The 11,913-nt window shown below is 29.5% G+C and overlaps 1 protein-coding gene across 1 annotated transcript; it reads left to right on the forward strand.

The window, feature by feature from the left end:
- The first annotated feature begins 9,887 nt into the window (after positions 1-9,887).
- Positions 9,888-10,859, forward strand: LOC111277707 (uncharacterized). Its single transcript, XM_022864121.2, has one exon. It carries the CDS (start codon positions 10,019-10,021, stop codon positions 10,523-10,525), a length of 507 nt encoding a protein of 168 aa, XP_022719856.1. The 5' UTR covers positions 9,888-10,018; the 3' UTR covers positions 10,526-10,859.
- The last annotated feature ends 1,054 nt before the right edge of the window (positions 10,860-11,913 follow it).

The following is an 11,913-nucleotide window of genomic DNA, read 5'->3' on the forward strand; positions in this document are numbered from 1 at the left end:
ATAACATATAGATCTGAAAATTTATAGCTAGACTTAACAAATGGCATCGTCGCCAATCTTTTTTTAACTATGTGTGATTGGTCACCTAAAGAATCTGCCCTTTTAAGGAGTTTCTAAGCTTGACTAAGGGTTCCTAAAAGAATAGGTTCGGGTCTACTAATTAGGACAATGTTCAAGAGTTTGGTTACATATGGAGAATGTTAGAGCACCCCTATATGCCCATCCAAAGGATTGTACCACTTTATTTTAAATTTATCCTAAGGTCTTGATTCTAATGGTTTTAAATTTTAATAAATATTTGAAATAACTTTTAAAATTCTTCCATCAATCTGGTAAAACTCTTAAAAATATTTTATCACCTTAAGAGTATTCAAGAATTCCAGTTGTTTTCTTGAAGAGGCTCCATCATTGGAAAAAAAGTTTAATCATTTTTATTTTATTTTTTTGATCTTTTGTTAAAAATATATCTAATTATTCCATAATTTGGGTCAAATTAAAAATATCTTCTCTTTTGAATTTCTAAATTCTCTACCATTTGGGCCTATTTAGAAATTCTTTTTTATTTTTCTTTTTTTTAAAGAAAATAATATGACAATTATTTTTCTTGAAATTTGATTTAAATTCTTTTACTATTTGAGACAAATTTAGAAAAATTTTTCATGTAGAGATTTCTTAGGAATTTACCATTTGAAATTTTTAAGAATCTCATCATTGGATAATTATAAAATATTTTCAACCAAATTCTTATATTTGGAAAAGAATACAGTTATTTTTTTTGAAATTTCATCTAAATTATTTCACTATTTGAGACAAATTTAAAGAAATCTCATCCTTGGTTAACTAGCATTTTTCCAAAATTTTATTAATATTTTTATCTTTTATTTTTTTATTTTTTCTCTTTTTTGTTTTTTTTAAATAAATATCAATTATTATTATTGACATTTTATTTATATTATTCCATCATTTGGGACAAATTTAGACAAAATTTCTTACCTAAAAAATTTTGTAGAAATTTACCATTTGAAATTTTTACAAATTCCATCATTGGATAATTATTATTTATTCTCAAAAATATTTTATATTTTATTTTTTACTTTTCCTAAAATTAATCATGTAAAAAAAACTTGTGAAATAAATATAATAACTAAATAAATAAAATAAAATAAAATAAAAAATATCAAAACGACTCGACTTGGCAACTGGAACTCAGCTCGATGGCTGGAACTTCGCTTAACTGTAGACACAGAATTTGGCTCTAGGGACGCGACTTAATAGCTCAGTATGGCTTGGCTAGGTTGAAGGGTTCGATTGGTACATAGGTTAAAAGCAGGTTGCGCTACGAGACGTGTCATCTAAATAGAAATGTGCAATCCTAGGGTCGTTTAATGCCTAAAAGACATCATTTTGGTTAGGTATAAAAGCTCGAATCCGGTGTTTCTTCCTCAGATTTCTTTTTTCCCATCTCTTTCTTCTTCCCTTTCCTCTCTCTCTAGATTCCTTAAGAACATCGGTTGAACATTCACCAGATTCTAAAAAATGTTACTAAAATCTGGGTTTATTCACCAGAAGTTGGTTGAAACTTCACTGGTTTCTGGAAATGTCATCGAAAACTGAAAAACTTGCTAGAATCTGGGAATCTCGTTAAAATCTCACCAAAAAATTCAAACATTGTCAAAAATTCCATCAAAATTTAAAAATTTTTCAGAAAATTTCTAGAAAAAAATTTTTTTTGAACAAAAAATCTCCTAAAATTTTGACTGCTTTCTGGTTTCCCTTTGTGTGATTTCCTTTATGTTTCTTATCTTTGTTTCTATATTCCTTTCTGTTTTTGGTCTTATTGCTTGTAATCTATATATTTTTTATGTGTCTGTTGCTGTGTCTTTGTATATATTTATAAGACAAAATCAAGAGTTTCTGATTAATCACAACTTGTCCTCTGACTAAATTTTCATATTATCCTTAATAGATTTCATTTGTTTACAACTCTACCAATCCTAATCTACAGTAAAATTATTTATTTATTTATTATTATTATTATTCATTTTTTTATATTATCACTATTATCTTATTGAATACTTAATAGGAAGATAAATCAAGCAAATAAAAAATAAAAAATCAATGATAATCAACAAAGATAAAAACTAAAAAATAATAAAATAATAAATAAATAAATCCAAAAATAAAAAATAGGTAATTGGGCATGATAACCTAGATGCTATTGAGCCAAAACCAATTAATTCATTTTTGGATCAAATAAATGTCTACAATGATGTGAAAATAAATAGAGAGGAAAGCCGACATTTAAAGAAAGGAATAGAGAAAAGAAGGAAGATGAAAAGTCAAAATGTATAAAAATTAAAAGGTGTTTTAAATAAAAAAAAACTAAAAAAAAAAAAAAAAACAAAGATGGGAGAATCACGCCGCCCTTCCAATGAAGGATCGAAAAGGAGCAAAAAAAAAAAAAAGAAAAAAAAAAAGCTTAAGTGACATGGAGAGCCTAGAATGCTGAAATCTCTAAAAAATTCATTAAAAAAAATATTATGCAAAAGCTGGCTACCACGTAGGTACCTCAGCTTTCTTTTTGTTTTTTTACTTCCTACTCTCTTTGTCATTCTTTAGTCTTTATCAACCTTTATAACTCTCCATCAATCTTTATCCAGTGTCCAATTAATCTTTTCTTGTTTTACTTTTTTCTGCAAATGTTAATAAATTGAGTCATGTGAAAGAAACAAAAAGAAGTTACAAATAAAAAAAAAAATGCAAGAAAAATAAATAAAGGATTGTCAGATAATTATTTTAATTCAATAATTTTATTAAACTTTTATAAAATACCAAATTTCAAAATTTCAAAATAAATATAAGTTTAATACTTATCCAACATCAATTTATCGTATAAATATTTTTTAAAAAATCAAATTCCAATATGAAAGCCAAATAAATAGGGAGCATTTCACCCCAGTTTTCTTTACTACAATCATATCAATCACAACAAAAAAATTATATAAAGGTCCACAGCTTAAAATTATAAACTTTACATAATTTTTTTTAACGTTACACAATATTAAAATTTAATTGGTTAATTGTATCACAATAATTTTAGGTGATATATTCCCAAAAATTATACCCATCCAACCTCAAACTTTATATAGATAATAATATATTATTTATTTTTTCATTTTAAATATTTAAAATTTAAAAAAACTAAAGCAAAAGAAGTTGAAAATTTTCACCTACAATTTTCTTTATTACAATAATGCAATTAGACAATCATAACAAAAAATTATGTAGGGTCGATCACTTAAAAAGTGTAGACTATAATTTTTTTTGTAAACCTTACTTAATACTAAATTTTAATTAGTTAATTGTATTACAATAATTATAGATGATATACTCCAAAAAATTATACCCATCAAACCTCAAATTTTATACAATGTAGAAATAATAAAATATATTTTATTTTTCATTTTAAAGATTTAAAATTTAAAAAACTATATAAAGAAAAAGAAGTTGAAAAATTTTTAAATAACAGTGCAGTTTATCACCTCTTCATTCTCCCAACCAATGCCTCATGTCATCTTGTCACTTGTACCGTTGTCCCCAGCCACACCTTAAAAAATCTTATAACACCTCAAGACCCAAATCCTAAATTATTTTTTTTTAGTAAGCTAAATTTTATTTATTTAAAAGCAAGAAAACATCAGCTACAACACAATTATTCCACAACTTTACAAAAATAAAAAATGAAAGTGTATTAGCAATTTATTCAAGAATTGCTATATTAAGAATTTAATCTTCGCATAATTATTTATTTACTATATCTCCTGCAATCTGCCTTAATCCGTGCAACCTATATCTCACAGCATCCTTACATCTATCCACTATAAGTCTTGTTGTCTCTTCTATATGTTTGAACAGTTGTTGATTCGCTTTCCTCCATATCAAATATATCGAAGCATTTCAAGCTATGCATATATAATTGAGATCAAAGCTTTCCCTTTCAACCCGCTCACTGTCCAACTCAACTTAGCTTCTCAGTTTTCTACTCCTCTTAATCCTACATAACCGGAGTACTATTTTCCAAACTTATTTAGTGTAAACACAGTCAAAATACACATGATCCCTGGATTCATCCTCACATTGGCATAAACAGCACCTGCTTTCTATCTTCATTAGCCAAGATTTCAATTTGTCATTCATTGGAAGTTTATTCAGAGCGGCCATCCAGGCTATCAGTGAGTGTTTTGGAATATGGTATTTAAACCATATAAGCCTATGCCATCCCACCTTTTCTTGTTTAGGATTGATCTCATTCCATACCATTGCAGTCGAATAACAACCCTTTGAAAATGCCATACCCCACTTAATGATTTGTGAGCAATTTGCGTCAAATGAAATAATTTTCTGCAGCTCCAGATACTGTTTCATTGGGCTATTACGTGCCAAATTCTTCTCTCTTTCAATACATAAGCTTCTAACCATGATATTCATATTGACCTTGCTTTAGTAAAGATGGATCAAAGATTCTTCATAATATAAGCTTGGTTCCAGGATAATATATCTTTGACTCCTAGCCTTCCTTCAAACTTGGGATAACATATTGCCTACCAACTTACTCGAGCTCCTTTCGCTGTTTCTTCTTTTCCTTTCCAAAAAAACCCTAAGCACAATTGATTTATCTTCATTAACTAGCCAATGTATGGTGAGAATAAAATGTCTTCACCAATTGTTTTGAACACTAAATAACACTTAATGAATTAATTGAAGTCTACCAGCATATGACGAATGCCTTGCAACCTAGTTTTTAATCCTTGTAATTTTTTCTGATAGAGGTAAGCAATCTCTCTCTGTAAGCCTTCTAGTTACCAAAAGAAACCTTAGATATCTGACTGGCAAAGTATCAATCTTCTATTGATCCCTGTGTGATTCATTCTTCCCACAATTCAGTTGTAGACTACAAATGGTGTAGAAAACTTCCAACACCTCATTTATTCCTAACAAAAAATCCAAGGTACCCTTTGCAAAAATCAGTAAACCATCAGCAAAGCATAAATGAGTCAAGCTTATTTTCTTGCATTTTGGGTGGAAAGCAAATACCCCATATTTGGCATCTACATCAAGTAATCTTGATAGTACATAGTTTGCCAAATTAAACAAATAAGAGGACATTGGATGTCCCTGCCTTATTCCTCTAGCTCATTTGAAATAGCCCACCAATCGTCCATTAAGGGACATAGAAAATAAAGAGGTTGTAATATAGCTCATTATCCATCCTATGAATTAATTTGGCACTATATTGCTTTAAAAACAGCATGAATAAAATTTCAGTCCACTGAACCAAAAGCTTTTTGGAGGTCAATCTTGATTGCACACCTAGAGATAATGTGGATCTACCATAACCTTAAACCATCTTGTGAGCCTAAAGGACATTATCTGTGATACTTCTCCCCTCTATAAATGCACTTTGACTGCAACTAATAATCCCAACAGAAATTTCTTAAACCTGTTAGCTAGTATCCTGGTGATGCATTTATAGACTATGGTGCAATACGAGATAGGTGTAGTCCCTGATGCTACTAGGATTTTTGCACTTAGGCACCAGTGCAACAATTGTTGAATTTAAAGCAGGTAACATATTTCCTGCTTGAAGGAAATGCACGCATAATAGCATTAGAAACATCATTTCCAACAATATTCCAGGTTTGCTTGAAAAGTGTGTTGTAAAGCCATCATGGCTTGGAGATTTCTCACTATTGAGTGAAAAAATGGTTCCCTGAATCTTTTCTTTGGAAAATGGTCTTGTAGGTATGTCCTGTTCTTCTTTGGATAAGGCTCTCTGCAGTAGCTCAGTCAGAAATTCATATGTGCAACCTGTGACATTGTTATCAACTTCTTCAATTAACTTTTAATAGTATAAGATAGCTTCCTGCGATATCTGGGAGAACGAATCCAATATGTTCCCTTTTGCATTGATTATTACTCTTATTGTGCTCTTATTTTGATTAGCTGCTACCTTCTCGTGAAAGAACTTTGCGTTTTGGTCCCTTTCCTACAACCTTCTTATTCTAGATTTTTCAGCTCTTTCGACCTTCATCAATGCTTTGAGTTTTTCATATTGGCCTCTGTCAATCTTTATCAATTATTCTGTGTGGGAATGAGATAGGATGACTTTCTGAATTGATTCCAGTTCCACTCTTTTAGCTTGCACTCTTCCAGGCAGTTCACCATATAGCAAGAAAAATTAAACTTCTTAAGCTCCAGTTTTAACCTCTTTAATTTTTGTATGCATCATTGATATAAGGTTGCCTTTAACAGGGATTTTCCATTAGTTCTTCACAATTAACTTGAACTCTGGGTGCCCAGTCCAATAGTTAAAAAACATAAATGGTTTAGGAGGAGAATGAGTAGTCATATGAAGCTTGATGAGTGCTGCACAGTGGTCGAAACCTCAGGAGCTAAGTACTCTACATATGACTATGGATAAGTTGAAAGCCATAAGTCATTTATCAGAACTTTGTCCAATTTCCTTGCTAAATAACTTTCAGGCTGATGGTTGAACCAAGTAAATTGAGGTCCTACATAAGCATGATCGAACAAGGCTACTTGAGTCAAGTACTTCTGAAATTCTCTCATATCAAAATTTAAAGTTTGAGTGCCATTGTAATTGAGCATTTCGGTAGGGTGAACTATGACATTGAAATCTCCAGCTAATATCCAAGGGTTGTACACTACAGCACAATTGAGATGAGACAAATGTGACCACAGCCTTCCTCTTTGGATCGAATCATTGCTTCTATATATGGTTAAGAAATATAATTTCCTGGATTCATGCATAAGACAACATGTGATACTGCGATAAAAAAAAGCTCCAGCAAACAGGGTAGATGCTTATTCAAACCAGAGAGGGCCTTGGCCCTCTCCCAAAAATTTTAAAAACCCTTTGTAACATGAGGCAAAGGTGGATGATTATACAAGCCAAAAGTGGTCTTTAACCTCTCCCCCCCAAAAAAAAAAAAAAAATCAAGTTTGTTAAGGGAATCAAATAATCTAGAAGCTCTGTTCTCGACGTAAATGTATTATGTCCAGTTGATTCAGTTAAACTAGCTAATAAGACTGAAATTCAAATGGCAAATTTGCGTAAGACCAATAAAAAGGTATTATAAAGATGTTTTTTGGGTAAATAAAATCCATTGATCTGTTGAGAGTCACATAAAAAATTTTGTTACCTTAGCTTTACTTCAATGTTTATGATTACGGATGTATATTTATCTTATGCATTATAGTTTAAGAGAGATTAAAATCATATTATTATTTGTTTATTTGTTATACCAATCAATTATTACTTACAAACCCTTAAAATCAAGAGATTTTTTTATAAGAATTAAGAAGCATATATCACTTACAATCATAATCATGTCCATTTAACAAAAGGCAAATTGACTTTCTAGTTTCTTTATAAGACTTCAAATCCACAATCAAGTATTAAACACATTTTTTTTAATTAACCGCAACTTCTCTCTATATAATCTTCATTTTGAATTTTATTTTAGATTTTTTCTCCTATTATAATGCAATTTTTTTTCTAACATAAAAATTAGATTTGAATAACTTTTTAAAAGGTTAAAAAATTATTAACATCTAATCTCAAAGTATTAATTTTATTCATTTAATGTCATATTTTATTTTTCTTATTTTGATAAAAAAATATATTATTTAGCAACTGATTTATTCGTGTTTTTTAAATCATTCACAGTTTTAAGTAAAATAATTTATTTGATGTATTATGTTTTTTTGTACATTTATTTATAAATTGATAAAATTTATAATTTTGTAAGTTATTTTTAGTATATTTCTTGTATATATATTTATATTGATAATATATATAGTAGTTTACATATGAAGAAAATAAATTAAAATTCAGAATAATATTAATTGATCCCTCAAAATTAAATATCAAAATTCGTCACTGTCAGCAAATAAGCTTAGACGTGATGTCTCCAACATCTAGATCCTTCAAACTCCAAAATTTTACTTTCAATTTTTCTTATAGAAATTATATATTATAGATTTCAAAACAATTTATAGAGCTGTCAATAAAGTCACTTGATCTATTAATGAACTTTTAATTACAGTAATTAAAATTCAAATATTAACAGTCTTAAATAAAAAAAAGAAAAGAAAAGAAAAGAAAAACAGACTATAATGCTAAAAAAACTAAAACTGCATGTTTAACTAAGCTGAAGAGCTGAAGTTTAGGTAGGCTGGGCCATGGATATGGATAAATCAGACCATCTCAATGAGAAAAAACCCGAAGAAGAGCTGAAAAGAATATTCAAAGATTTTAAGAATAAAAAAATAGGAGTCATGAAACAGAAAATCACTGGTTTTATAAAACTGACAGGGATGGGGATGCGATGCATGCGATCTCTTTCAAGAAGTTTCACGTATGAGCCTGTAAGTCAACTCTAAAAAGTGGAAAAATAAGATTGGAGAAAGACAAAGGCTAACTCCTCTCCTCTCAATCCGGCGATGGATAAGCAATTAAACAACTATATTCACAGCAATTTTGCTCTGTATATCATGCAGTGCATAAAACTGGATTAATTGGCTGGGTTGCATTTACAATCTTCATTTTCAATCATGTCCTTACCAAAAACCTCTTTAAAAATAATAACAATAACCATCTTGCAACACCAAAAAATTTATTGATTTATTTATTTTTAATGAGGGGATGAGATTAATATTTCAGTTATTAATTTTTTATAATAAAATCATAATTTGTAAGTACTAAAAAAATTGAAAAAAATTAAAAATTAATTTGAAATCGTAATGTTTAATTCAGTTTGGATTGATTGTTTTATTCGGTTGGGATTAATTTATATATTAAATGTATATATTAAATTAAGATCGAATTTTAGATTGAGAGATAAAAAATAAAAAAAAAAATCAAATGAAATTATATATTTTTCTTAATTTTTTGTTATAAAATAAAAATAATAATTTTATATTAAAATCTATTTTTATATATTAAAAATTTATATTAAAATGATATAAAAAATAAAAAATTAATTTTTAAAAACTAAAAAATTAAATCAAATTGAACCAATAAAATTCAATTTAATTCGGCTTAAATTATATAAAGAATTAAATCAAATTCCGATAAAAAATTTTAAATTCATGGTATTATGTAATATTTAAAAAAATAAACCAAATTTAAACTGATTTAAATCATTACCATTCTTAATAATTTATATATAAATAAAAAATTATAAATATTTAAATTTGAATCTCAAACTTATTATATATACACCTATCATGTTATTAATCAAAAGAGTAGGAAGTATACTTACCTAGATTTACTCTATGTGCCTCATCTAGATGTAAAAACGTTCTATTTTTTTTTTTTAATTGCAAAAAGAGGATTTTAAACTTATTCTTTGACTATTGATGAGAGGAATCGTACACCAACACTAAATTTGGGTGTACATAAGAAGTTTTAACTTGAACTGAATGGTTGCCCAAATTATACTTTTAAATGGGCAATTTGAAGTTTAAATGATCAAGACGTGAGAAAAAAAAAAATGCCATGGTCACGAAAAGCTTATAATTGTACCAATAGAGATGAGCATTGTAAATTAGAAAGAAAAAGTCCGTACGCTACAAAACTTTGTGGATCTTACCTAATCACTTTATAAATTGGTCTTATTAGTGTAAAACAAAACAAATTTACCAAATTATTTCACTATTTGACTTGACATCATTTTTTTTTGCCAGGATGACAATAGGTGAGTACCAAATTATGGATAGGTGGCCTACTTCAAGGGAGCCAAAAAAAATTGAAATCCCTTTTTTTGGGGACCCTCAATCTAGCTTCTTAACATAAAATAAAAAGTTGTTAAACTTGTGGAAGCAGTTGAGCTAAAATTTCCAAGGCAACCACCACCAAACCTCCAACCCAATACAGCCTTCTCTTTTTGCTATCCCATGTTTAGAAATTAAAGAGCTGTAGATCAGCCAGGCCATGGCTGCTACTGAAGAATTCAGCTTCCCTACCACCACTGACTTGTACCCTTTTGGTATTGATTCACCGCCGTTGTGGCGTCTGTCTCCTGCAGCATCTCCTGATGTTTTTCTTGACAGAAAAGCTACAACAGAGAAAGAAGCAGAAGATGAAAAAGATACCTTCGCAGATAGACCAGATGAGCATCAGGAAAGAAAGAGCTTTCCATATGTAGAGGAAGGTTCAAAGCTGTCCAAGAAAGTGGTTGCCGAAGATGAAGAGGAAAAGATGGACCTGTTGTGGGAAGATTTCAATGAAGAGTTGTCAAGAAGTCGCAGTTCAAGGTCTTCAGGAGACATGGTAGTATTGGGATGTTCCCAGTCCTTGAAATTGTCCAAAAACAATACTGCCAGGTTTTCTCCAAGAAGACCAGGCATGTTGGTTTTCATGAGGCTATTCATGAGAAAGCTTTTCTTGCTACATAATTCTCAACGGTCAGTTAAACATCGCACATGGCAAACCCCATAGCTTAATCCTACAAATTAATTCCATGTTTGATTGTTTTGTTGCTGACGAATTAAGGGCTCCGATCCGGGTTCATTTCTAAATGAATTGTAGCAAAAATGATGGAAAGTATGCATATAGTTTTAGCTTTGGGATCGAATCTGCTGGTTTTGGAGTTCCAAGCTCCTCAAAATACTCTGTATGGGAGAAAGCAATATAATGGGTATGGAAAGAACAAATTGCTGTCAAATATGAAGATTCTAACTCCACTCCAATGTTGGAACTTGGAAATGTATGATGAACAATGCCTATATTTTGAAATACAGAAAAAATGTAATACATATTTATGAATTATGTATATTAACATTCAATCTTTGTGTTATGAATACTGCCATGTAAATTAGTGTTAAAGATGAATATTGAGTTTTAATTAAATTGATTTATATAATCATTCTTAAAAAGTGATAACATATCTGAGATTTAAATATTAGAATCAATATCTCTATCCGGCCTCTTTGTACCAAACAAAATTAATGTTAAAATAATTTTTCATATGTGCCGGCTAGTTAAGTAAGAGCTGATGAGAAAGGCTGATCGATCAAAGTCAACATTAAAAGCAATCATAAGATGATGAAATCCGCGCTAATAGACTATTATGTAGTTGGAGAATGTGGGCTCCTTTTTTCCTCTCTAATTATTTTTTTATTGGGTATTATTATTAAAGCATTATAATAACTGAATGTGATTCAAACCACATTGAGAAAACGAGTTTCCATTCCTCTAAAACTAAGACCTATTGTTGGTGTATTAGTATTATTATTATTATTATTATTATTTGTTCTTTGATCTTGTCATTAAGCTGCCTAATCAACCTTAATTCTAAGTTAATTATTACTTATGAAAGGCTGTGCCTTAATAAAGTAAAAAGGTTACGATCACCTCTGTTTAGCTGAAATAGCTAGTAAGAGGTTTAAAGGTTTAGGTAGATTTTTCGAAAGTTCATTTGAGAATTCGATTGAAGAACTATATCGAAAAGTGCATTTTATAATTCAACTTTTTTAAGGGTTCAGTCATAAAATATATCTTTTGTTGTAGTGGAAGCCCTTTAATCGAACTTTCAAATAGGCTTAAGTTGAGCTATACTACTACCTAAAATTGTAGACAAAGTTACTTAAAAAGAAATTGGACAATTATCCTAGAAAAGGATGTAACTCCAAGAACAAGCTTAAATTCATGAACACATCACATGAATAGTTATCAATTTCAAATATAGGGATATTATGAGACTGTTGTTACGAGAGTAATGAGGATAGGCAGGGAAAGATTTTGAGAGTGACACAAAAGGGGTTGAGGCAAAGGAAAGTATAGGTGTGATTTGTGAACTAATTTTCCAAATGGAAACCTCCAGCTCT

This window comes from Durio zibethinus, chromosome 7 (assembly GCF_047325235.1).
Source record: "Durio zibethinus cultivar Kanyao isolate XHJ-2024 chromosome 7, ASM4732523v1, whole genome shotgun sequence".
Lineage (NCBI taxonomy): Eukaryota > Viridiplantae > Streptophyta > Magnoliopsida > Malvales > Malvaceae > Durio > Durio zibethinus.